Here is a 26,379-nt window from a genome sequence, read left to right as displayed (position 1 = left end):
AACACCCCAACCACATGCCGAGGGGTACTACAGTCACTACTGCAGGTTACTGAGACTTGCTGGAGACCACTGTGAAGCATGCTATTCAATCCAAGCGGCGGGGACTGCTGTCTCAAGGAGTCCTTTTGCTGCAACACAATGACACACACACACTGCTAAGAAGGCTTGTCTGGAGAAACTGAAGTTTGAGGTATTGCCACATCCTCCTTATTCACCAGATTTGGCACTGTGTGATTTGCACTTTTTTGGACCTCAAAAAAAAAAACAACATCTGGGTGGTCGGCAATTCAAGACAGATAATGACGTAAAGAAAGCAAGAACAAGAAAAAACCTTTTATTCAGCTGGAATCCAGGCCCTTCCAGGCAGGTGGCACAAGTGCATTGAGAAGGGTGGAGACTACATGACATTCAGTTTTGTGAAGGTTCATTCCATTTTCTAATAATTCACATTTTCTGACTTTACCTTGACTCCCTCTCGTAAAAGGTTAAGCTTTGTAATCACTACAAGTATTACAAGATTTTACTGAATAATTTTATAACTGTTGACCTTCATCCCATGCTGCTGAAAAATTTGAGGAGAACACTAATAAAAGCTCTTAAAACAACATGTTTATGAAAGATGCATTAGATAAAGCTACTCATAACCAAAACAAAAGTAATCAAAATAGAAAGGATTCACCTTGGTGTATTAAGACCACAACCCTCCTTAATTTACAAAGTCATAACTTAACCATGGAGATCAACAAAGCTGCACTTTTATCAGCCATCATAGACTGAAACGATTACAAATTCATAACAACATTTCCTACAAGGCGCACTCTGGTGCCTTTGATATGAAATACTTTTTGTGGTAAATTTAACAGGCAAGACTGGAATAATCACACAAAAAGGTGCAGTGATGTATATACAGTAAATTAGTCATTAAATTGAAAAGTCATCTAATTATAATGAAATAAAATGTATTTCAATAATAGTTATTTAGTTCCGTATTTGTTTTATTTTTAATTATTTAAAAGTTTAATTAATTCAAGTTTTATTTTAAAGAGTGTTTTTAATTTAACAATTTAAATTCCAAACAGCACATTTCTAAACGTTACTATTTATCTCAAAATACTTGTTTCATGAATATCTTGTCATTTGTCAATCAAGACCAATGGGTGGAATCAAATAAAAACTATTAATTATTTACATTTACAGACCAAAAGCAACTGCAGGAATATCCAGTATGTAGACTCAGAACATTAACAAGTGCATCTGTGATTCCTTCGCGAGTATGGTATTTTCTGTGCAGACATGAAATTCAATCAGTCTTGACGATCTCTTCATCAGTGTTAACATTTTGAAAAATCATTTTTCCACCCAAGGATTTCCAACACAGTTTATCATTAGTTCATCTCAAATCAGCATCATGTGCTAAGATATCTCTTATCAATTTCATCTGTAAAACTCACTATTGCAAGTACAGTCTCAATGTTTTGCTAATTTGGTCTTTGGTAGCCCACTGCTTAGATTTGGGCAAAAGAAATAAACAGCACAAGATTAACAAAACAGAATATATTCAGCCTGTGGAATGATGGATATAACTCTCCTTAATATTAGGAATAATTATTACAAATTTTAACTAGCAGGATAATACATGTATTGTGACTCACTAAAAACCTAAGGAAATTTAAATGGATAATACAAGATCTTGGATTCCAAAATTAAACGTGTTATAAATTTTCTGTTAGTTTAATTAATGTTGCTTGGCACCTTAATTCAAATAGTCCTGGTATATTCCATTCACTCTTTTAGTCCATTTTTTTGTTTTTTATTTAAAAGCATTGTGGTTTCTAGCACAATGTCACTACTACTACTGATCCTTGTTATAAACAAACCAGTACCATCATCTAAAGATGACTTTAACACCTAACAATGCAATGTGGTAAAAAGTATCACTCACTCCCTGTAGAACATTGCAGCGCAGTTCTCATCTTCTGTGATCTGGTCTTGTGTCTAACAATTAGAATGACACAGCTGCTATGCAAACTGTCCTCATTAACTTGCTGCAATTTCAGACTGGAGCATCAAAGAACTGACAGACATCTATAAGAAAATGTTTCCACACTAATTACTCATTGAAATGTGGTCTGATCTTCAACTAGGCCAGAATAATAGATGAAAACAACCTGTTTAAACAACACAATTTTACTTTTGTCAATACTAAATGCATACTTTATACACATTCACAGTCATTAAATCTAGCCTGAAGAAGGGGCCCCCGAGTTGCCTCAAAAGCTTGTATATTGTAATTTTTTTAGTTAGTCAATAAAAGGTGTCATTTTGTTTGACTTCTCGCTACATTCATAATGGCTAACACAGTACAAAACACTCAAATACTACAGTCTGTTCTGGAAAAAGTATTTCAACCCTTGTATGTAGTAACTTTAAGAACCTCCATTAGCTGCAATAACGTCCATAAATTGTTCCCTGTAGATGATGATGAGACTTTCACAACAGCTAGAAGGCACTGTAGAAATTAAAAAAACTATTTCAGTCAATTGACATTTAACCAGACGTTATATTACCCCTAACATGGAAAAGTTGCGTTATTAGTTGCAATGTTCGCTATTGTCAAAATTCAAGAATACAAACATGATGGGTTCAGGTTGTTCGAAACTTTGCATTTAATTACGGACATTAGCCAGGAGTACTGCATATTGCACCCATGCCAAGTCAGATGTTTCGGTCTAGAACAAATTACTCCATAGCAAAGGTTAAAATGCACAGTTCTTTCTCATTTTCTGTTGTGCCTATGGTAATCACATGAGCCGTATCATTTAGGTACATATAGATTTAAAGGATCATTACTGTCAAATACAGTATTTACGTGTTTATATTAATTGCAGTTCTACAGTTCTTTTATTTACATTGTCATATGATGGTACAAATACAATTTGCATTATTCAGATAATGAAATGCAAATGATTTTGGACATAGGAAGATTTTAGAGATGCTTTACTTGGCATGTCATCTTATTTTTCCAAATGAACATTCATGAAAAAAAGATTTAAATACTTGAGAAGTATAAATATGAGATAAAAAACACAATAAGAAAACTAATTTCTTTTACTTTTGTCACTATATAATACGTGTATTGTTTAGTAAAATATTTACATAAACCTATAGTAACAATACCTATGACCTTGTGACTATTTTTCATATTCCAAAGGTTGTGCCTGACTTTTCCAAAGTTAATCGCAGACTTTCACACTGTTTCTCAAATGGGGACTCAGTAGCTGAGCTCAATTCTGGCTGAACCCTTTATGTGCAATCGAAATAAAATGGACTGGACTATTCTATGATCAAAGGATAAAAGAAGAGATATGTAAACATATGGCATACAAAAGAAGGCATAGAAGTAAGAAACAATAGGCATTACTAAGCACCAGAAAGGTGGTGTTGAGGTAGGCAAGAACAAAATAGTAAAATTAGGAAAAAAGTAAAGATTACTGATCTTTGAGAAGTTTAAAAGACAAAATAATCAAACTCAATTGATGCACAACTGTAAAGAGAGATGGTAAAGAAAGGGTAAAATATACAAATTAATTTAGAGACAAAATCATAAGTGAAAAAAGTAAAGCTACTAAATACTTGGAAAAAAAGGAAGGAGGGGTGTCCAGTGTATAAAGTGAGAAAAGAAAAAAAAAAAAAAGTAAATGGAAATCAGTGTATAGTGTAAAGCACAGTAAACAGCGTATTCAAACAACAGTGGATCCAGAAACAGTATGAAAATTTTTCCATTACTTGAGGGAAAGGTGTAAAGATCAAAAATCAGAAGGTCGTGTCTTAATTTATGGATCTTACATAAAGATGAAAAAAAAAATGTTGACAGGTTAGCTAGCTATTATAAACACCTTGGCAGCAATAGAAAAGAAAGAGACTGCGGACTTAAGAAAGGGAGGGAGAGCAACGTTGATCATATTTCACTGCAAGCAAACTGACACAGACATTACAACATATTGCAGCGTGGCAAGCCATGTTTGCTTTTATGTGAAAGCAAGTATTTCTTCTTTTACCCATTGGATTGCTTGCTTTGTAGTTTATGTTAATAAAGACAAACTAAACATTTTAATCATTTCCTCTGTAGAGGGAAATCTTTACTTTTCCTGGCAAATTTACAACTAGCATATATAATAAATTTCGTAATGATCAGATATTATAATTTTAAAGATGACACATACTACTACAGATCTTAAAATTAACAAAACAATTCTTCTGCAATGACAATCCTAAAAATATTTGTTTAATTGGAAAAACATATTGTCCTCACAGACATGTATAAGGCAAGTATTTTCACATTTAATGTCTCAAGCTAATTCCCGATTTAGTCATGCCCAGTCCTGTATTCTATATCTGCATTAAAGATGATCCCATCAATCAACAAGCCAATCTAAACTGGCAGTTTTTCACCAAAAAAAAAAAAAAAAACAAACCTCAATTGGTAAATTGGAAGATCACAAAAACTGATCTTTTGTTTTTGTTTGCTGCTGTTTTGGTAAGAAAAGTGTACTTCAGAATTAAAATGGTAATTCATATTTACAATTACACCTCAAGAATAATGAATGTCTCACTGATACAGTAAAAAAAGAACATCTATATAAATATAGTAAATATATTTGGGACAGCAAAACACCTGTAGTACAAATGATGATTAAAAATGATCAAAACCTATAAGTGGATGAATATTTACATTTAAGCTGCGTTTATTTTCTAATATCAATTAATTGACTGTGTGTGTATATATATTTGTGTTTTTTTTAAATTAAGTGTTGTTTCAGGTGGGAAAACATTACAGAAAAATTACAAATTACAGAAAAAAATTAAAGTGACAGCTTGTAATTATGAGAAGCATTTTATATTTTTATGCCATATATTATGGATACATATTTCTGTACATATTTTATTAGTTAAAGTATTTTAAGGAAATTTTATTGTAGCATTTTAAGGGCCGATTTATACTTCTCGCTCAGAACACGTACGCGCCCGCATCATGGCTGCCACGCGTTCCCAGTGTTCATTTCACGCGTCCTCTGAGCAGGTCTTCAGAAATTAACGCGATGCGTGCGCGAGTTGCAGTACCAGCAAAAGGCCGGGGGGCACAGTGTGCTAAAAGTCGGAACGTGACGTCAGAGTCTCTGTTTACTATCTACATGTGACAGCAAGCCTCTATGGAGATCCTTCGGGGATCGATGTGCGCACTTTGCTGTTTGATGAATGGTTCAAAGTGGTGAAGCAAAATGCCAACATACAGATGCATTCGTGGTGCTTTTATATTCAAGCGTCGCATATTCCCGATTGTAATGACATGATACACTATCTTTTGTGCCGTCTATTTTTTATTTTTTTACTTTACCTGCTGTCAGGTCCAAGAAGCCCGTAGCGATTAAAAACTGGGATGACGTTTACGATGGTCTGCTTTAATAATAAAGTAAACTACGAGGTTAAAGTGGACATTTTGAGATTAAAGCCGAAATTTCCACTTTAATCACAAAATACACGTTTTCACCGTGTCTTATTTTTTTCTCAGTGGCTCAAATACAGCGCTATACATTATGTTGCCGATGTGAAGTTGCAAAAAAAATAAAATAAAAAATAGACTGCACAAAAGATGGTATGTGAGACTTTTAAAATGTATCGTGCCGTTACGATCGGGAATATGCGACGCTTGAATATAAAAGCAACATGAATGCAATGTATAGCGTTATATTTGAGCCACTGAGAAAAAAATAAAGGACACAGTGAAAGCGTGTATTTTGTGATTAAAGTGGAAATTTCAGCTTTAATCTCGAAATGTCCACTTTAACCTCGTAGTTTACTTTATCATTAAAACAGACGGTCGTAAACGTCATCCCAGTTTTTAATCGCTACGAGCTTCTTGGACCTGACAGCAGCGGAAAGCAGCAATAAATCGCCACACAGAACAAATTAAATGTATGATATTCTCTGCACATTTAGAATCTTTAGATTTATACTTGATATCACTTTCATGATAAAATACATTAAAGTGTGTATGTTACATTTTACATATAATTTTGTTTAAATAATAAATACTGTTAATAATTACACACATGGGGGTGTCACGGTGGTGGAGCGATAGCACTGCTGTCTCGCAGGGAGTTATGTTGCTGGTATTTCCTGCTTGTATTCCACACTGTGCTCCGGTTTCCTTCCAAAGATATGCAGATTTGGGGATTTGGTGCCGCTAAAATGACGCTAGTGTATGTGTGTGCTTGTATTCACCTTGCGATGAGCTGAGGCCTCGTCAAGGGATTGTTTCTCACTCGTGCCCAATGCTTGCTGGAATAGACACATCCCTGGATTGATGGATTTAATCATTAAACATAATTTTCAGAGATATTGCGGTAAGGTGTCATCAGAATTTAATAGGTGTTCTAGGCAATTCACAACACAGAGAAGCCAAACATGTTCTCACCATGATAGTATCTCGCACTGCCACCTGGTGGATTTCTCCAGATATACGTAAAGAGTAAGAACACTACAACGCTTGCGTAGCAGGAGCGTCCGCTGCAGCATGCGTCGCGTTGTGTGAAGTACAACTCCGGCCTTATGGTCACTGAACCATAAGCCTACAAAAACTTCACTTTGTTAATAAAAATAGTTCAAATCTGTGGTTTGTAGTTTAATTATAAAAATACACATTAATAAAGGACATAAGGCTTCTATGCCATTTTGGTTATGCGGGTGCTTAATGTAAAAATTTTTTAAAGGGATATATAAAAAACAAAAAATCGGAATCGGCCAATCAATAAACAGGAAATCAGTGATCAGTATAAGCCTTAAAAAAACTTGAACACAGCATACCTACAAAATTATATTTTGAAAAGTCAAAATTAAAATCTATAATATTTCTGATTTATGTTGTGGCTAATGAAAACTGTCTCTTAGAGACTTGTCAATCCACCACAATGGGTTTTCAATCAGAGATTCAGAATTTTCCATATTGGAAATATTGTTGATGTGTTTGAATTAGAGTTATCAAAATTAAAATAAAATAAAAAACATTCCCTAATTAAATGTTCTATAAAAGTCAATAGGCAGGGCCAATTAGTTACCATTTGACAAAATTAAACTGCATATCTATTTTAAAATCTGACCAAAAAAAAAAAAAAATATATATATATATATAAATTCTGTTTGAAGGCAAAAAATCAGTAAAAATGTAACTCTTGATGACTATAATGTTAATTTAGTTTGTGTGTTGCATGTGGGGATCAGACAAGGATTTCACCATGTTCTGTTGACACAGAACTTAGGAAGTCACTGCGCACTGGAGAGATTCCGAAGGACTGGAAGATGGCAAATCCCATTATATAAAAAGGGTGACAGGGCAGATCCAAGCAACTATAGACCAGTGAGCTTAACATGCATCACAGGAAAATTAATGGAAGGAATTATTAAGGATAAGATTGAGCAGGAGGTCGTGTTTTACTCACATGCTGGAATTCTATGAGGAGGCAACAAAAGGATACGATCAAAGTGGAGCTTATGATATTATTTATTTGGACTTTCAGAAAGCATTTGATAAAGTGCCACATGACAGGGTGGTGATCAAATTAAAAGTAGTGGGAGTTCAGGGTGATGTTTTTAGATGGGTACAGAATTGGCTAAGACACAGGAAGCAGAGGGTGATGGTGTGAGGAACCTCATCAGAACTGGCCATTGTTACGAGTGGTGATCCACAGGGGTCAGTGCTAGGGCCACTGCTATTTTTAATATTAATATATATATATATATATATATATATATATATATATATATATATATATATATATATATATATACACACACACACATATGATTTAGATAGGAATATAAGTAACAAGCTGGTTAAGTTTGCAGATGATACCAAGATAGGTGGACTAGCAGGTAATTTGGAATCCGTTATAGCATTACAGAAGGACTTGGACAGCATAGAGCAGGGGTGCCCACACTTTTTCAGCTTGCAAGCTACTTTTAAAATGACCTGGTCAAAATGATCTACTTATATTAAAAATGCTATATATATACTGAGTATACTTTATACATAAAATATATGTTGTTGTACCTTGCATAACTGAATAACCTTTATGCCACAACAACAATTCAATACATTTATGGTCACTACAGTACAGTATTTGGGTTTAATCATTTTCATGTGGGAAAAGGATGACTTGCATAAATAAGTAGAGCTGAATAATGCAGTCAAGGAGCTTTTGAATTCAGCAGAGTGAAAAATGACGGCTGCCCGATTAACTGTGATTTGAGTTCCCTGTCCTTTCTCTTTCTCAGATCGCTTTTCGGAAGGAAGTCAGTTTTTTATGAGCAGTTCGAAAGTGCCTTTCCACATTTTCCTTCTTTGGAAGAGCAATGATAGATTGACAGATCAGACAAACGCACTTCGATTGTGACATTGTGTGAGAAAAAAAATCTAATTCCACATAAAGCCCATACCCTCCCCAAACAGTTTTTTTTTTAATCCCTTAAAAAAAAAAAAACTAACTAGATCACAGCCAGAGTTTTGCAGTAGCCCGTGCATTTGGTCGTACGTGCGGGATGATCAGCGTGTTAGAAGAAATGAGATCTCAGACTGGCCGCCCTGTATGTCAATCAAGTGGCAAATGCCATAGGGAGGATATATGATAGACTAACGTTTAAAAAAATGTTTTTTTTTAATGCAACACGATCTACCTGCACTACCTTTGCAAACTCCCGGTCGATCACGATCGACGCATTGGGCACCCCTGGCAAACAGGCTTGGCCAAATTTGTGGCAGATGAAATTTAATGTCAGTAAATGTAAAGTATTACACACAGGAAGTAAAAATGTTAGGTTTGAATACAAAATGGGTGGTCAGAAAATCGAGAGTACACCTTATGAGAAGGATTTAGGAGTCATAGTGGACTCTAAGCTATTGACTTCCCGACAGTGTTCAGAAGCCATTAAGAAGGCTAACAGAATGTTAGGATATATAGCAATGTGTGGAGTACAAGTCCAAGGAGGTTATGCTCAACTTTTATAATCCACTGGTGAGGCCTCATCTGGAGTCCTGTTTGCAGTTTTGATCTCTAGGCTACAAAAAGGACATAGCAGGACTGGAAAACGTCCAGAGAAGAGCGACTAGGCTGATTCTAGGGCTACAGGGGTTGAATTATGAGGAAAGATTAAAAGAGCTGGGCCTTTACAGTTTAAGCAAAAAAAGATTAAGAGGTGAACTGATTGAGGTGTTTAAAATTATGAAGGGAATTAGTACAGTGGCTCGAGATAGTTATTTTAAAATGAGTTCATCAAGAACACGGGGACTCAATTGGAAACTTGTTAAGGGTAAGTTTCGCATAAACATTAGGAAGTTTTTCTTTACACAAAGAATAGACACTTGGAATAAGCTACCAAGTAGTGCAGTAGACAGTAAGACGTTAGGGACTTTCAAAACTCGACTTGATGTTTTCTTGGAAGAAATAAGCAGATAGGACTGGCGAGCTTTGTTGGGCTGAATGGCCTGTTCTCTTCTAGAGTGTTCTAATGTACACACGACAGCACAACTACAATATCTCTATTATAAAAAGAAATCCTGGAAAGCAAAAGCAAGGCGATGATACGCGATCTTCTTGGAAGTTCTCGAAAGACATTTACAAGACCCGCGAGAAAAAACTTGCCACAGAGCGTCTCGCGGGGACTGTAAAAATGAGACTTGGTGCCAAGAGATTGTCCCAGAGCCATCTCGCGGGGACGTGGAAAAGGAGAATCTTGCAAGAAACGCCCTACTTAAAACAGATATCATAAGAGCACATCCATCAAAAAACAGTCAGTCACGTAAAAGCATGTAGTGCACACAGATCCTGTGCTCCCAACACATATAAAGCGTATAAGGACAATACGGAGAATAGACACCCAAAGGCGTTGGAGAGAAAAAAAGGCAGATAAAAGACTACGAAGCGAGTAAAATTCGAAAGTATTGCAGTGTCCCAGCCAGGTTGTGGCCTTTTTGGTTTTAAGTGACTGTTCGTTCCGATTGAGGGAGGGCGGAGTACAGCACGGAAGACTGATAGCAAAGTATTGATTGATGCGGTAAGGGGGTGCGAGACGCGGGGGATGAGGGATTGGAGAGGGTGTGAGAAAGTTGTGTTTGGGGTTACGAAGTCATCGATTGTTCAAGAAAAACTTTTGTGACACTTTGTCATGTCAGTCACTACAGTATCAAAAAAAAGATAGAAAAGATTGCATTACTGAAAAACAAAAGGTGATTAATCATCAGAACCAGGTGTAATTGAAAAAAGGGCAGGACAAAATGAGGTCAGAAATAAAAGGCAAAGAGTAGACAACAAAGTATTTTCGCATTTGCATCATTCTTATGTACAAAACGTGGATTTACACAATAATAGACCATACACTATGAGAATCTGTGGTCCCGCAACAGTTAAAGCAACGACAAGTTGAATTTTAAAGAATACACAATTCAGTCAGGTGTATGTTTATTATTTATGATCATGGAGAAGCGATGCAAATGTTAACAGGCAAAAAGAAAGGTAATGTATATATTCCGTGAATAACATTACACACCAAAGGAGATTACGATATGCCATTCGTATTAAAATGTTTACAGTTTACTGTGAGAATAGCTTTTGCTATGACAATCAATAAATCACAGGGACAAACATTAGAAAAAGTTGGATTATTTATTAGAGAAACAGAAACAATATTTCACTCACAGGTAGTTATATGTTGTGTTGTCACAATGGGTCTCCAAAAAATACTGTTTTAATGAAGCTTTAAAATAAAAGTGCAAATAATGAAATTGAAACAATTCCAAAGAAAAAAAATTAAAATTGTATATACAATTAACCAAACACAGGGGTTAGCAAGCGAAGCGAGCAGGGGACTAGGCCCTCTAGTCTCTATTAAATATTTCTGTTTCATATAAATTTTGACTAGTCCAAAGCACAAAATTTCTGGCTTTATCTCTTCTAATATCATATAACAGCCCATAATGCAAAATTATGCAAGCTTCTACTGGTATAGGCAATTCCTTTTTTGTATATGTGGAACTATACCATCAGGTAGAATATGTGCTTATGACAAAAGTACAGAAACAGCATGCTTTGAAATGCTAGTTTACTTTCACACAATACCAAAGGAATCTAACCTCCATTGCATTCTCCTCCTCATTACTGACACATTTACTATTTAATAATATTTTCTAAAAAAGACATGTGGAAATATTTTAGTGTTATCAAGCCCTAGATACTAGACAAAAACTGATAGGAAATCTTACCTTATGGGTAGGAGTGCTGTCCATGCTTGCAGTCCTACAATCCTCAGGAGAGCTTTCAGTTGCAGAGAGGGAGCTTGTGGAGGAAGGAGACAGCAAGACTGTGGTTTCTGGACCTGACTCGTCCTCATTTATTGTTGTGTTAATACTAGATGTCTGTAACTTTTCAAGCACAACTTTGGCCACTTTGTTTCCAAGAACCACTGAATCTACCTCTTGGCAGCAACTGTTTGCATTAAGTTTTTTTGCAGATTCAAAATCATTTTTCTTTTCTGGACTGGAAGAAAATGACAAACCAACATCTGTGAGATTGTCTGTTTCTATCTTACAGTCACAGTTAGTGGACAGAGAATCAGATGGGGAATTCATATCTAAATGTGAGCAGTTGCCAGACTGTTCTGCTATACCGTTTGACAGTCCAGCAGACTTATTCTCATTCTGTTCATTAGTTGAGGAAATCATCTCAACACAACTTGCGGCAGGATTGGAGTCCTCTGTCAGATCAATCATCATACAAGCATCTTTGCTGCTAGTACTATTAGTTTTCTCAGTGGTTCTGACTTTGTTTCCACGATGCATGAAATTGTCCAGAGGTCCTTTGCCATTAACAAGCTTGGCAGAAGAAGGATGCTCCAAATGAAGTGGATGACTTTGCTCATTCTCCACATCACTGGCAGAAGTGTTAAGGTCCATTGAGATATGTTTGGGAGAGGTGGCATGTTTAGGCTTTTTAGCCTCTATCAGTTCTCTGTCCTGCTTTGGAGTGGTGCCGAGTCGCTTAAAAGGAAGACGAGCTAAAACAGAAAAACATCCTTTTTAGTTCATTTTTAAAATCAAACAAGAATGCATTGCATTGCTTATTGCAAATCTTTAGACAAGCATCTTCTTGTAAAAAGTATTAAGGCATACCAACTAGTTCATCTGCAGTATAGCATGCAAAGACTGTCAACCATCACACTTACCCAATATAAAAGGAACTTCCTTTTTATTTCAGGATCATATTCATGGCTTTGTTATTCATTTTCTTCTCATTCTCAAAGCTCCAAATTTCTACCTAACCATTGTTTACCAGTATAAAAATTATGACAAAAAATATCTGAATGCAAATGTTTGTCCATTATAAACCTTTTCCATGCTTCTTAACATATACATTCTTCATAAATCTCTTAACCAAGAATACACCTGGCAAAATATTTCACTTAAGACTCCATGTGTCTGCTGATTGTTGGTGTGACTCTCTACAATAAAAAACTACAGCCACTTCAGAACACCAGAGCATATTTTTGTATAGACATGTAACAAATAAATAAAATGTACGTGCTGCACCCAGAAAATGTTGTCTAATTACAGTAAAATCTATACAAAAAAATAAGTGAGCTTAGTACAAATTCTTCCAAAAGAACAGCAGAGAGACTTTTTTTTTAGTTTTAGAATCAGGGGAGACATTTGAATCTTTAATAAATGTAAAGGATCCAAGATTGGTAATACAAGTGTCTATACACTGTAACATAGAGTTTCATAGGTACAGAATGGTGTCACATGACGTCAACTCAGAGCTATTCCTGCTAGAATGAATGAAACAGACTACAGATGCCCAAAAATGCTCTATACATGTTCTATTGAGAAACATGTTCAAGAATTTTGCTGGCAAGGAATAAGTGAGGTCACACATTCCAAGTCTAATGGCAGTACAATATCGTTGGGCATACAAGAGTAAATAGCAGCAGGTGAACATGTAGTGAAAGGTTAGAAGGTACACAGCAAGATATTGTATCATCAACATATCAAACTTCTTCTGTTAAAGAGCATCTGTCCCCTACAAAGACATCTGCTGTCCTAGTTGAGACCTTTCAAGAATATGGTCTGAACTAAAAAGCTGTCATCTTCAAGTGAAAACTCGGTGTTCATTTAGCCCCAAGTCCAAAATGGTCAAAACACAATAAGCAAAAGAAAGAACAAATGCAGATGAGATAGCAGCAAAAACAGCCATTAAAATTATCTGAGAGACTACCTGGCACACATGAAAAATGTCACAACTGCAATAACCTCTCATGTAATCTTCAAATGTCTCACTCCTATATTTGCCAAACAAATGCAAGAGTATTTCTACAGTCGTGTGGTGGGTGCGGCAACGTGCTGTATCAGTGCATGCTCCCAACTAACCCAGCCCTATGGATCTACAGTAAAAGTCTGACAACTTTTCCATCGTTTTCCATCAGTTATACAACTAATAATCACATCAGCTCCATTCACACATGCAAGTTGTTCCTTGAATTAACCACTAAATCCCCATTCTACTGCATGTGTAAATAAAACTTTCAATAATCTCAGGAAGATAAACCCATGTATTATGAAGACTTACTATACATCCAAGGACGTTCTGGGTTAGCTTTTTGTGCAATCAATGCTAAACATTTGACAGATAAAGGAAGAAAGCGTGCATGGCTTTCTCAATTATGATTTTAAGATTCATACAAGTACATATAAAAATGAACCAATCACAAGGCGCTTTGGATAATGACAAGTTAAAGTCTTGCTTGATAGCTAAGTGCAGATTTGATCTCTTACATTAGCATTTTGCAAGTTGCCTGGAGAGTGAAGGAACAGTGAAGCCTCTCAAAATGAAGAAATGTATTAAGCTAACTTACCAACAGACACAGCCATGTGCCTCCTTTACAGATGTTTTGTTTTTTTTTTTTTTTTTACCAAAAAGAAGGCCGGAGGAGTGGTTATGGGGTGACATATTCAAATTCAGGAACAACTCTTTGTATCCTTTGTTTGACTCTCAACATTTTTCAATTTATGATCAATAGTGTTGTTTATGTCTCAGATGCAGTGATACACAAACGAAATAATAAACACTAGCTAACGCCCGCCGTAGCATACGGCGGTGCAAGAACAGGAACGGAAAACGGTGAGAAATGAATTAGGAAATCAAGAAGAAAGAAATACTTTTTGAAAGACGCAGTTGTGAATGGCCGTTTTGCTGGAGACGACAGATATTGAGTCGAAAGATCTTACCCTAGAAAAAGCCATGTACAACTGACCATGGCTGAAGACTGGTTGCTGAAGATTAACGCAAATCTTTGCAAACATAATGCAAGGCGGGATGTTGGGGTCGTGTTTGAAGTAAACGACAATGTTAGCATGGAGAATCTCAGAAAGAGCTTGAATTTCAGCTTCACCACCATAAACTCAAGATGTTGCCACTTATTGATAGTACCCATGACTTGTTGTGATAACTCGACTTGCGCTGGAAAGAACAACAGGAAGAACGTCTCCAAATCTGTCCCAATGTGATGAAATGAAATCCACTGCCCTATGTCGTAGCGATACTGCATTGCCTTCGTCAACAGTTTGCATCAAGAAATAACCCACTGATTGGAACAGGCAGTTGCCGGATCCCGGAATAGAGATGACATTGTACAAAAACCTGGCGTGGGGTGTATGGGAGGCCGCAGGCAGCATGGGGAAGGGTTTGGAAGAGGAGGAATAGGAATCGAGAAATGCCATGTGGGCTGCCTGTGGGGGGGACCGGTTTTGAAGAGGAAGCAGGACGAACCAAAGAGAAATATATATAAGAGATGACTATTTTGAATGTGATTAAACATAATTACTGGGTCACCCTAGTACAGTACATATGTAAGAGAAAATTCTGCTACATTTTTTGGATGCCTAGAATACTTACTGTAAAGGAAACCTTAATGTAGGGTTGCTAAATAACAAGTGTTGTAAGGGCATAATAATCAATATCTGTACTTGAGCATAAAACATATTCCCAAACTAACCTCTAATAGAAGTTTACACAGTGCCTTCAGAAAGAGTTCAGACCCCTTTATTTATTTTTTTTCCACATTTTAAAACTAATTTTTCCCGTCATCCAAAAGCACTTAATCTCCCAGAATAACAAATCAAAAAAAGGATTTCAGACCCCCCCTCCCCGATACTCTCATGCTCTGTCAGGTTAGATGGTCAGCTATTTTCAGGTCACTCCGGAGATGTCCAAAGTCTTGGCTCTGGTTGGGCCAGTCAAGGACATTTCCAGAGTCATCCACAAACTACTCTTCTGTTGTCTTTGCTTTGTGCTTAGGATCACTATCCTGTTGAAAGGTGAATCTTTGGCCCATCGGAGGTCCAGTGCACTCTGGAGCAGGTTTTCATTAAGGATACTGCTTACACTTTGATCAGTTCAGCTTTTCCTCAACCCTGACTAGTCTCTGAAAAATAAATTCACAGCATGATGCTTCCACCTTTGGGCTTTACCTCTGGAATGGTATCACACAGGTGATGAACTGTGCCCAGTTCCCTCTAGACAAGACAGCCAGAATTGAAGCCAAACAGGCCAATCTTGTTTCTCATAGAGCTACAAGTTAGCTTTAGCATCTGGCCACTTTAGTATAAAGCCCAGATTACTGGAGTGTTGCAGTAGTGGTTGTCCTTCTGGGAGTCTCTCACATCAGAAGTCTACATGACCATCATCATCGTCCTTCCATGAGAACCCTAAATACAAAGAGGACTGTTTCATTTGTTAGGCAGAATGCCCAGAAGGGGCTGGGTGGTCTCATGGTCTGGAACCCCTGCAGATTTTATTTATTTTTTTCTCTCCAGCCAACTGAAGTTTTTTTTTTGTTTGTTTTTTCTGTCCTCCCTGGCCATTGGACCTTACTTTTATTCTATGTTAATTAGTGTTGTCTTATTTTAATTCTGACTTTGTCTTTTTTTCCTCTTTTCCTCATCATGTAAAGCACTTTGAGCTACATTATTTGTATGAAAATGTGCTATATAAATACATGTTGTTGTTATCTCCATACAGGATATCTGAAGCTCAGAAAGAGTGACCATCGGTCTCTTCCCACCCGATTGCGCAGTTTGGGCAGGCCGGTAGCCAGTTCCAGGCAGAATCAATATTCCAAACTTCTTCCAATTAAGAATAATGGAGGTCTCTATACTCTTGGGTACCTTTAGTTCTGCAGAATATATTTGTAGCCATCCCCAGAACTGTGTCTCAACACAATCCTGTCGCTAAGCTCTGTGGGTAATTTATTTGACCTCATGGTTTGGTTTTCACTTTAAACTACATTGTCAACTGTGGGACCTTCTTCAGAACAGTTTGTGCCATTTCCTAATCACGTGCAATCAACTAAACTGACCACAGGTGGACTTCAAACAAGGTGTAGGAACATTTCATTGATGATCAATTTAATGGGAACCACCTGAGGCAAGTTTCAAGTGTCACAGCAAAGGGTCTGAATATTTTTGTAAAAAGGATATTTCTATTTTTATTTATCATAAATTTGAAAACAAAATCCAAAACTTCTGTTTTAATTTTGAAGTACAGTACTAAGTGTTGATTAGTGAGGGTAAAAGTTAGCTTAATAGATAATAGAAAGAGTGAAGGGGCCTGAATATTTCCCAAGGCACTGTACAACAAATTAGACAACTTCTTCTGGGTACAACTGTTTTTTCATCAAGAGAAAATTAAAGAATAGGACTTGTGGACACCATTTTGGATTACTTAAAAACAAAGATGTGATCATTAAAAAAAAACACACAACATAAAAATCATTTACAACATGAGCCTTTAAAAGTCAGTGTTACCTTGGACTAACTTCTTTGCAGATGTGTCGGATTTTGTTCTACACTCCATACCTAGAAATATTAACAAAATAAAATGTTTGGGTGAACTTGCATGACATAAACCACTTAAATTCAGGATTGCAGAACTCCAGAGACTATTTTGGCAGCATTGTGCACTAAGCAGGAAATGGCCCTTATTGTTAAGACAGATAATTCCACAAATTATCACAGACCACACACAGACAATTTAGAGTCATCAATTAACATAATCATAAGATCTTTGTAAAAGGAAAAAAAAAAAACAAGACATGAGGTGAACATGCCAGTTGCAGGATTTAGACCTTTATATTGCTTAATATTTTTTGGCTGAAACTTATATCCATCATCCGAAGGTGGAGCTCTTTTTACAGGGCAATGTCCCATTCACTGCACTGGGGCATTGGGATCCACATTCAGACCACAGGGTAAGTGCCCCCTGCCTGCATCACCAACACGTCTTCGGGCAGCAACCTAAGCTTATCATAGATGGTCTCCCATCCAAGCACTGGCAGGGCTCAAAAATACATATCTTCAGGTGGATTATCTGTTCTAATGTGCAGCTGGTAATGCTACTGGCAATATGCATAAGAAACAGTGGCAAAATAATTTAAACTGATAGAACATTACTTTAAATATCATTTGTTTTAGCCCAGCAATAACTGAAAGTGCTATTAGCATGAAAAAAATGAAATGGTACAGTGAGTCCTAGATTTTTTAACCGTTTATTAAAAAGCAAATAAAAAATGAGAAAATCTCTGATACTTTTGGATTCTCTTCTTAAAGTTTTTAGACTCATTTTTTCATAAGAAAAGCATAAACTATGATAGTTCTGGCTTGCCTTTTTACAACATATAGTGCTGGATGGGATCGCGACATTTGGACAAGTCTAAAGGATAAAGAAAGGTACATGGATTTGAAATGACACACGATCAGCTTCCCTCATAACTCTGAGAAGTTTATAATATTCGCTGCTCCGATCACTTTTTCACCGCCGTCCCGCCTTTCGGTTCCTAGAGGCCTACTAGGGTAACACAGCCTGAACTACGAGGGGCATAAAAAGAGTACTGAAAAGTAAAGCGTACAAAGTGTACGACATGGGCCCTTGTGGAATTATCAGCAATGCGCACGCGCCACTCTGGGACGTCATTTTAAGACGTAATGTATTTCTTAAAATTACAAATAACCTATTTATTCATATATTTTTCGGATTATTCGATAAAATGATCGCCCGACGTTAAATAAGTTTAAAAGTCGATGACACGTTTGATACCTGATCAGTCAACAACAGCAGTCCATTATCAATACAGCCAGATGACAACTAACTGTTCGTCGTCAGGAAATACGTGCGTTTTTTAAGTTCACAAACATCGAACAATTACATTTATTTAACTGAAGCAAATCAAAACATCTATACTTGTTATATTGAGCGATGACGTTAATATTAGACTGCACGGATACATAGCAAAACACGGAGTACATTAATCGAATATATGAGCTCTCGTGAATAATAACACTATAACTGCATTTTCCATTTCCATTTTAAACTTTTATGTATGCGTTAAGCAAACAAAAAAATAGCATACACTATCAAAAATAAGTAAATTCATCATTATCTCCGTATTACTCAATTGTGTCACATAATTAACTTTCCATTAAAATATCATAAAGACGATATAACCTAGCAATATTCTCTTCGTAGGAAAGTCGGAAATAAAAATGCACGTATTAAATAAATGTGCATATACAGCTATTACGCTTGCTTGTCAGACTACTAATCAAAACAAGTACGACACCCATAGAAACACTTTCCTGATCTAAAGGCCCATTCCTCACATACCAAGCAGTCGGAGAGTCCACATGGAAACTTATCCGCTTTTGTCTCATTTAAAATTACATGAAAGCCCGCTTCTCCGTCGCTTACTCACTTTTTCTCCTCGGGGTCGTTTCGCGGGCCCCTTTCTCGAACGGGTGCTCCGCCGCCAGCATCACGTCCCCCCCACTGCTTTAATGCAAGTTCCTAGACCAAAACAAACAGATTTCACGAAATTCTCTTTTTCTTCTGTACTTTTTTCGCGAGAAAGTAAGTATATTTACAAAATCCAGTTCCTCTTATTTTCTTTTCTGGGGGGAGAAGCGACTATTTCAAGCGGCCTTTTCCACTCTACTCTGATTCGGACACCCGGCAGATTTCCCCAAGCGGACTTAGTCGCGCTCTGCAGCAGCGCCTGCCGCTCGGAATTGGCGGGAGACGGCAGCCTGGCTAGAATACACACCTGATTGGTCGTTGTTCTGTGACGTTACCAGGAACCAGGGCGGAGTATGAGCTTGAGTCCGGTTTTAAGATGGAAATACTCATAAATTTGGAATCCGAGTGAAATTTATGTATTTATCATTTTATTCCGCTCACAAAATGTATATCAGTATTTAGCTGAAATCGATAGATGGATAAAATATCAGAGTGAGAAGTAATCTATCGATGTATTGTTTAAAGTCAGTTAAACAATCAGAAAACAATTAGAGAGTCTGTGCGCTCCAATCACGACATACACGTTCTCTAACATACTAATTTTATAAAAGTGTATAATGCCACTTTCTTCTTGCTGTGGCATTACACAAACTGTGGATGGTCGTGATTGGCCTATCTTGTGTCAGATATAAATATGAAGAAAATACTCTTCCTGATTGGAAGAAAGTCGCGCGTGTACCAAGGGGGCGGGTTCATACCTGCTCCCGCGCCAACCAAACACTGCACCGGGGCGCCTTTGCAACTAAAGACTTTTTTTGGGGGGTCGATTAGTGCCAACTGGGCGGCATCACAAGTTCACTTTTTTATATCGTTGTATGCAAAGGAAAGAATTTGGTCGGCACTATTCTATTCCAGTTAAAATTGAGAGGATGGTTTTTCACGTTCAAATGGCTTAATTAGTACTTTGCACACCCTTTTTTGGTACAGGGCCACACCCCTTTGGATGCAAATTAGCCAGCTATATCACAGCGCCACGCCCTCTTATGCATTTTATTAAAGTGAGTAACAGAGACTTCGTAGGGTCGCTTAACCTTGTGTAGTTCCAGGTTGAGCTTTCTGTGAACATTTAGTCGGTAGTGTATCAATGCACATTTCAAAAAGCACATTTTTTCGACTAGTGGGTGGTGCATTGGTAAACACTGCTGGCTACCTTATACCTCCTAAATCCTGGATTACATCTGGTGCCCAGGCACTTTTCATCTGGAGCTTGCATGTTCTCTCCATTTTATTAATTCTGTTTTTCTTTCAAAAACCCCGTGTTTGATTAATTTTGCCTGTAATAGTATGCTACTCTTTCCAGGTGTAGCTCCTGCTTTACCCCCATTGCTGCCCAGGCATGCCGGATTAAGACCCCCACAGCCCCTAGGTGTCGAAGCTATCTTACTTGGCCTACAAATATTGTGGCTATCACATTCTTTATGTCAGTAATATATTGGGTATTAAAATGAAAAAAATCTGTATCTTTATATTATGTGAACTTCACCTTCCTTTTTGGACATTAGTGTATTTCAATGAATATAACTAACTAACTGAGAAATGCAACTTCGTACCTGTAGATAATCAACTTTCTTCCTAAATCACAGGTAAAGAATATCAATTAAATGTTTTAATAGGGCTATGCCACTTGGTTTGGCATTTTTAGTGAATCTAATTTCCTTTTTGTATTCCACATTGTTGACCAAGTTTATCTCAGTGACTCTAAAGAATTGGAGTGCCCAGTGATACTACAAGAAGTGATGTCAGCCCTGTCCTGACTATCAATACTATCTGTAAGGTCCATCTCAAATGCAGTATTTACAGTTTGTGCAAATCATGATTTTGGCTTATTTTAGGTAAAGTTTTCACCAAAACAGCATCATTTGCATCACTCTTCTAATTTTTTTCTTTTCACTGTACCACCGGACTCTTGCTTTGAGTGACCATCCATTTTCTCTTTTTTTCTTTTGCGGAGACAGCAAAACATCAAATATAGAATCTCAAAAAAGTGACATATTAGACACCTGCTCTGATTGCACCCTACATATTTGCTAACTAAGATTAATATTTTTCTTGAAAAGCGTTATATTCTGGTCTGATTGGACAGCTTTATAATTGTGTAGAAGATCAAAGTGGGGCAAGGGTTTGTGCTAGATAGTGGATTGTTATGAGTGCCTGTACTCTAGTCGAAAATGTGGACTTTTCCAGTTATTAGGCATTTCTTTCTTTCTTATGCAAAATTCCCTTTGTGAATAGGGCCCCAGGATCACCCAAGTCACCCTGATGGTAGATACGGCCATATACCTAGGACAGACACCTCTGACCCTAAACTGGTTAAACAACTTAAAAAAAAATGAAATGGACATTTTGACTCAACAGTTATGACTAAGATAACACTGGGATGGACTGGAGCCATGGCCAGGGGTTGTTCTTCTTTGTGCCTGTCGTTTGTCAGGATGGGCACCAGCTTCCTCATAACCTTGCTCTGGATTGGAGTGTTTAGAAGTTGGATTGATGGATGGTTAATACTGGACAATGTTTTTTCATACATTTTACTTCCTGAAAATTTTTTGGTGATTATGATAGACGGCTTCAAGCTGAACAAAAATATGGGTTCAGATTGTCAATATCACATGGGAATTTGGAGAAACAAAAAAATTGTATTAATTTAGAAATTTTACTCGCTTAATGACGCTGAAATAGCATTAGGCCAATTGAGTTAAAAGTTATTTGTTGCTATATCTTCATCTGTTCTCATCTTCTAACGCTTTTGGTTTTGGTTTCCAACAAGAGTTGGCCAGTATTGATGGATTCCACTTGTCCTGATACCGTGCTTCCACTGTTGCAATGTCTGGGAAAACCCTTTACTCTGTTCTTCACACTCAGCACCAAGATTTGCAGGAAAGGAGTCTAAGTATGAACACAGAAAATGAATCTTTAGTGACATGTTGCACTTCATGATTTTGCATAATTGTAGCATGCAGTACATAGTTTAGTGTTTTTTAGTTAGCAAGAAATTTCTCAACAACATCCTTGAACGCCTTCCATATGATTTCCTCTGGCCTCCATTACAAATATTTGAACCACTTTTCATTGATGACACATTTGATTTGTAGACCAGCAAAGCTGCTTTTGTTATGCTTGGCTTCAGTTATTCATGGAAACATCTGTTTCAAATATCAAAATTCTTCACCCTCCGTCCGTTCATCACTTTCACAGCATTTTCCATCAAAGTTTCTTACCAAGATGAGGCAAAAATGTATTTGTTGGGTCTATAAGTGCCATACTGTTCTGCCATTATAGAGTGGCAAGTTCTACTTGATGTCATGAGATTCTTTAGCACCGCTGTTCTACTTGGAGTACTTGGTATATCAGAACTCTATTTCTTGTAGCAGTGCCACAGCTTTAAGATCACCATAGATGTTCCAGTTGTAGTAACTGCACTCTATCTATCTATCTATCTATCTATCTATCTATCTATCTATCTATCTATCTATCTATCTATCTATCTATCTATCTATCTATCTATCTATCTATCTATCTATCTATCTATCTATCTATCTATCTATTATATAGTTTCTTTCCTCACATTTCTATCTATCTATTTACTTACTACAGTGGCGCAGTGGTAGTGCTGCTGCCTTGAGTAAGGAGACCTGTGTTCGCTTAGTTTGTTAGTAAGACTCCCTTTGGCAAGTATCACAGCATGTAAACACTTTTTGTTGCCAGCTAAGAGTCTTTCAGTTCTTACTTTGAGGTGTTTTTACTTATTCGTCCAAGCAAAAGGCTTGTATGGTATTCCAAGGCAGAATGTGAGGTGTGTTTCAGATCATTATATTGATGTAGGACCTTCTTCTTTTTATCTTCAACATGTTTACAGATGGGTGTCACAGATGGGCAGCACAGTGGCGCAGTGGTAGCGCTGCTGCCTTGCAGTTAGGAGACCTGGGTTCACTTCCTGGGTCCTCCCTGCGTTGAGTTTGCATGTGGCTTTCCTCCGGGTGCTCCGGTTTCCTCCCACAGTCCAAAGACATGTAGGTTAGGTGCATTAGCACTCCTAAATTGTCCCTAGTGTGTGCTTGGTGTTTGTGTGTGCTCTGCGGTGGGCTGGCACCCTGCCCGGGATTTGTTCCTGCCTTGCACCCTATGTTGGCTGGGATTGGCTCCAGCTGACCCCCGTGACACTGACTGACTATTTACTTACTTTTCCTGTGATAAAGTATACTGTTGTTTCTTTTTTACCATATGTGAACGTACCAAGATTTGATTTGTGTTTAAAAAGTAACTTTAGGCAAAGGTTTTATAATTAAAAAATGTAAATTTGACTTTCCAATAATGTATATTATGTATATATAATAGTGCAGAATGAACAGATATGCCATTTCCATCTGTGGAGCAACTGAACACAACATTGGCTCTAATAGTGGGTGTTGCCCCCTCAGAATGGCAGTTATTTCCTCTAACTGTCTAGCAGACTCTGCCATCAACTGGGATAAAGTCTCTACCACTCCTCTTCGCAGATTTCTCTTAGCTGTGTGATGTTGGAAGGATGCCTTTTGTGCGCAGCCTGTTTTGGGATTCAGATCTGGGTGTTGATTTGGCCACTCCAGAACTCTACATTTCTGTCTTTTCACCCATTCCTTTGTGGATTTACTGGTATGTTTAGGGTCCTTGTCATGTTGCACTTTTTGTTGAGCTTCTAACTTCTGACAAATGGTCTCACATTATCCCTAAGCGTACTTTGGTATAGTAGAGAATTCATAGTAAATTCTGTGATGGAGAGCTACCCAGGCTCTGATGCAGCCTCAAGCCATAACAATTCCACCACCTTGCTTTACAGGTGGGATCAGGTTCTTCAGGTGAAATTCGGTCTTTGGTTTTTGCCAAACATGTCCTCTGGTACTGTGGGCTAATGAGTTTCCCCATGGGATTAATAAAGTTTATCTAATCTAATCTAAATAACTCATCTCTCCAGAGCACATTGTTCCAAATGTCCTGCCTTTGCCTTGGTGTTCATAGTCAAGCTTTGGTTGTTCCCTGATGTTCATTCTGCACAGCAAAGGTTTCCTCCTCCTGGCACATCTCCAATGAATATATCAAATTTGGGCAGCCTCCTTTCTAATGGTAGACTCATGCACTTTGATATCAACAGTAGCAAGAGCTACCTGGAATGCCCCATGATGAAATTCTGGGCTTCTTAGAGACTTCTTTTAGTATCATGGAGTCTGTTCTTGGGTTGAACTTGCTGGGGTGGCCTGGCCTGGACAAGGGGGCAGTTATTTTTATGAGTAAAAGGAGACTGAAATGGTTGATTTCCAGTTGTTTGACGATATTTGTAAATCTCTCTCCAGTTTCATAGGCATCAGATCTGGGTGTTGATTTGGCCACTCCAGAACTCTACATTTCTGTCTTTTCACCCATTTCTTTGTGGATTTACTGGTATGTTTAGGGTCCTTGTCATATTGCACTTTTTGTTGAGCTTCTAACTTCTGGCAAATGGTCTCACATTATCCCTAAGCATACTTTGGTATAGTGGAGAATTCATAGTAAATTCTGTGATGGAGAGCTACCCAGGCTCTGATGAAGCCTCAAGCTATACCAATTCCACCACCTTGCTTTACAGGTGGTATCAGGTTTTTCAAGTCAAATTCGGTGTTTGGTTTTTGCCAAAAATGTCCTCTGGTACCGTGGGCTAATGAGTTTCCCCATGGGATTAATAAAATTTATCTAATTTAATCTAAATAACTATGGTTATAAATTATGGTGTTCCACAAGGCTCTATCCTGGGTTCGCTGCTCTTCTCAATCTATATGCTTCCGTTAGGTCACATTATCTCAGGTTACAACGTGAGTTACCACAGCTATGCTGACGACACACAGCTGTACTTATCAATAGCACCTGATGACTCCGACTCTCTCGATTCACCAACACAATGTCTTACTGGTATTTCTGAATGGATGAATAGTAATTTTCTCAAACTAAATAAAGAGAAAACTGAAATTTTAGTAATTGGCAATAATGGATACAATGAGGTTATCAGAAATAAACTTGATGCATTAGGATAAAAAGTTAAGACGGAAGTGAAAAACTTAGGGGTAACTGTTGACTGTAATCTGAATTTTAAATCACATATTCATCAGACCACTAGGACAGCATTTTTTCACTTAAGAAACATAGCAAAAGTTAGACCTCTTATATCATTGAAAGATGCTGAGAAATTAATTCACGCTTTTGTTTTCAGTCGACTAGATTACTGTAACGCACTCCTCTCAGGACTACCCAAAAAAGACATAAATCAATTGCAACGAGTGCAGAATGGAGCTGCTAGAATCCTAACTAGGAAAAGAAAATCCGAGCACATTTCTCCAGTTTTGATGTCACTACACTGGTTACCGGTGTCATTCAGGATTGACTTTAAAATACTGCTTATGGTTTATAAAGCCTTAAATAATCTCGCTCCATCTTATATATCGGAATGTCTGACACCCTATATTCCAAATCGTAACCTTAGATCCTCAAATGAGTGTCTGCTTAGAATTCCTAAACTTAAACAAAGTGGTGAGGCGGCCTTCTGCTGTTATGCACCTAAAATTTGGAATAGCCTGCCAATCGGAATTTGCCAGGCTGATAGATTGCCCATAGGGGACTGGGCGGTCTTGTGGCATGGAACCCCTGCAGATTTTTTTTTTTTCTCCAGCCATCTGGAGTTTTTTGTTTTTTTTTCTGTCCACCCTGGCCATCAGACCTTACTTATTCTATGTTAATTAATGTTGACTTATTTTTATTTTTTATTGTGCCTTCTATTTTTCTATTCTTCATTTTGTAAAGCACTTTGAGCTACATTTTTTGTATGAAAATGTGCTATATAAATAAATGTTGTTGTTGTTGTTGTTGTTATCTCTCCAGAGCACATTGTTCCAAATGTCCTGCCTTTGCCTTGGTGTTCATAGTCAAGCATTGATCGTCCCCTGTAAAGGAAAGGTTTCCTCCTGGCACATCTCCCATGGATATCAAATTTGGGCAGCCTCTTTTCTAATGGTAGACTCATGCACTTTGATATCAACAGTAGCAAGAGCTACTGTTAGTATCTTGGAGTCTGTTCTTGGGCTGAACTTGCTGGGGTGGCCTGGCCTGGAGAAGCGGGCAGTTATTTTTATGAGTGAAAGGAGAGTGAAATGGTTGATTTCCAGTTGTTTGGTGATATTTGTAAATCTCTCTCCTGTTTCATAGGCATCTCCAACCTTCTTTCTGAAGGATTCAGGGAGTTCATTCGATCTTGGTATGGTGATAACACACATTTTAATAATAAAGAGCAGATGAGACTAAGCGTCTGAGGTTTAAATAAGACGGGCAAAGATGAGATCCTCTCGAATGATCTCCTGATTGTTTGCACCTGATCTGTTGCACCTGATTCTGATTTTGAAGTAGTGATTAACAGAGGGTGTGGATCTAA

General features: G+C 37.5%; 1 protein-coding gene across 2 annotated transcripts in view; it reads right to left on the bottom strand.

Annotated features, from left to right (window-relative positions):
* chaf1a (chromatin assembly factor 1, subunit A (p150)) overlaps positions 1–19,450 on the bottom strand; it is a 52,652-nt gene extending 33,202 nt beyond the window's left edge. Inside the window, exons 1-3 of one of the 2 annotated variants that reach the window (XM_039766979.1) lie at positions 19,198–19,450; positions 16,907–16,957; positions 11,312–12,102 (exon numbers count right to left, since the gene is read on the bottom strand). In XM_039766979.1, coding sequence (XP_039622913.1) covers positions 11,312–12,102; positions 16,907–16,955 — 840 coding nt within the window. In that variant the 5' untranslated portion in view covers positions 16,956–16,957; positions 19,198–19,450. Of the gene's footprint in view, positions 1–11,311; positions 12,103–16,906; positions 16,958–18,849; positions 19,164–19,197 lie in introns of those variants that run through there. The other variant, XM_039766978.1, reaches the window with a different exon arrangement.
* Between the last annotated feature and the right edge of the window lie 6,929 nt (positions 19,451–26,379).

The sequence above is a fragment of the Polypterus senegalus genome, chromosome 10, assembly GCF_016835505.1.
Source record: "Polypterus senegalus isolate Bchr_013 chromosome 10, ASM1683550v1, whole genome shotgun sequence".
Classification (NCBI taxonomy): Eukaryota; Metazoa; Chordata; class Cladistia; order Polypteriformes; family Polypteridae; genus Polypterus; species Polypterus senegalus.
The sequence above is the reverse complement of the archived record's forward strand: the minus strand, read 5'-3'. Positions and strand labels throughout refer to the sequence as shown.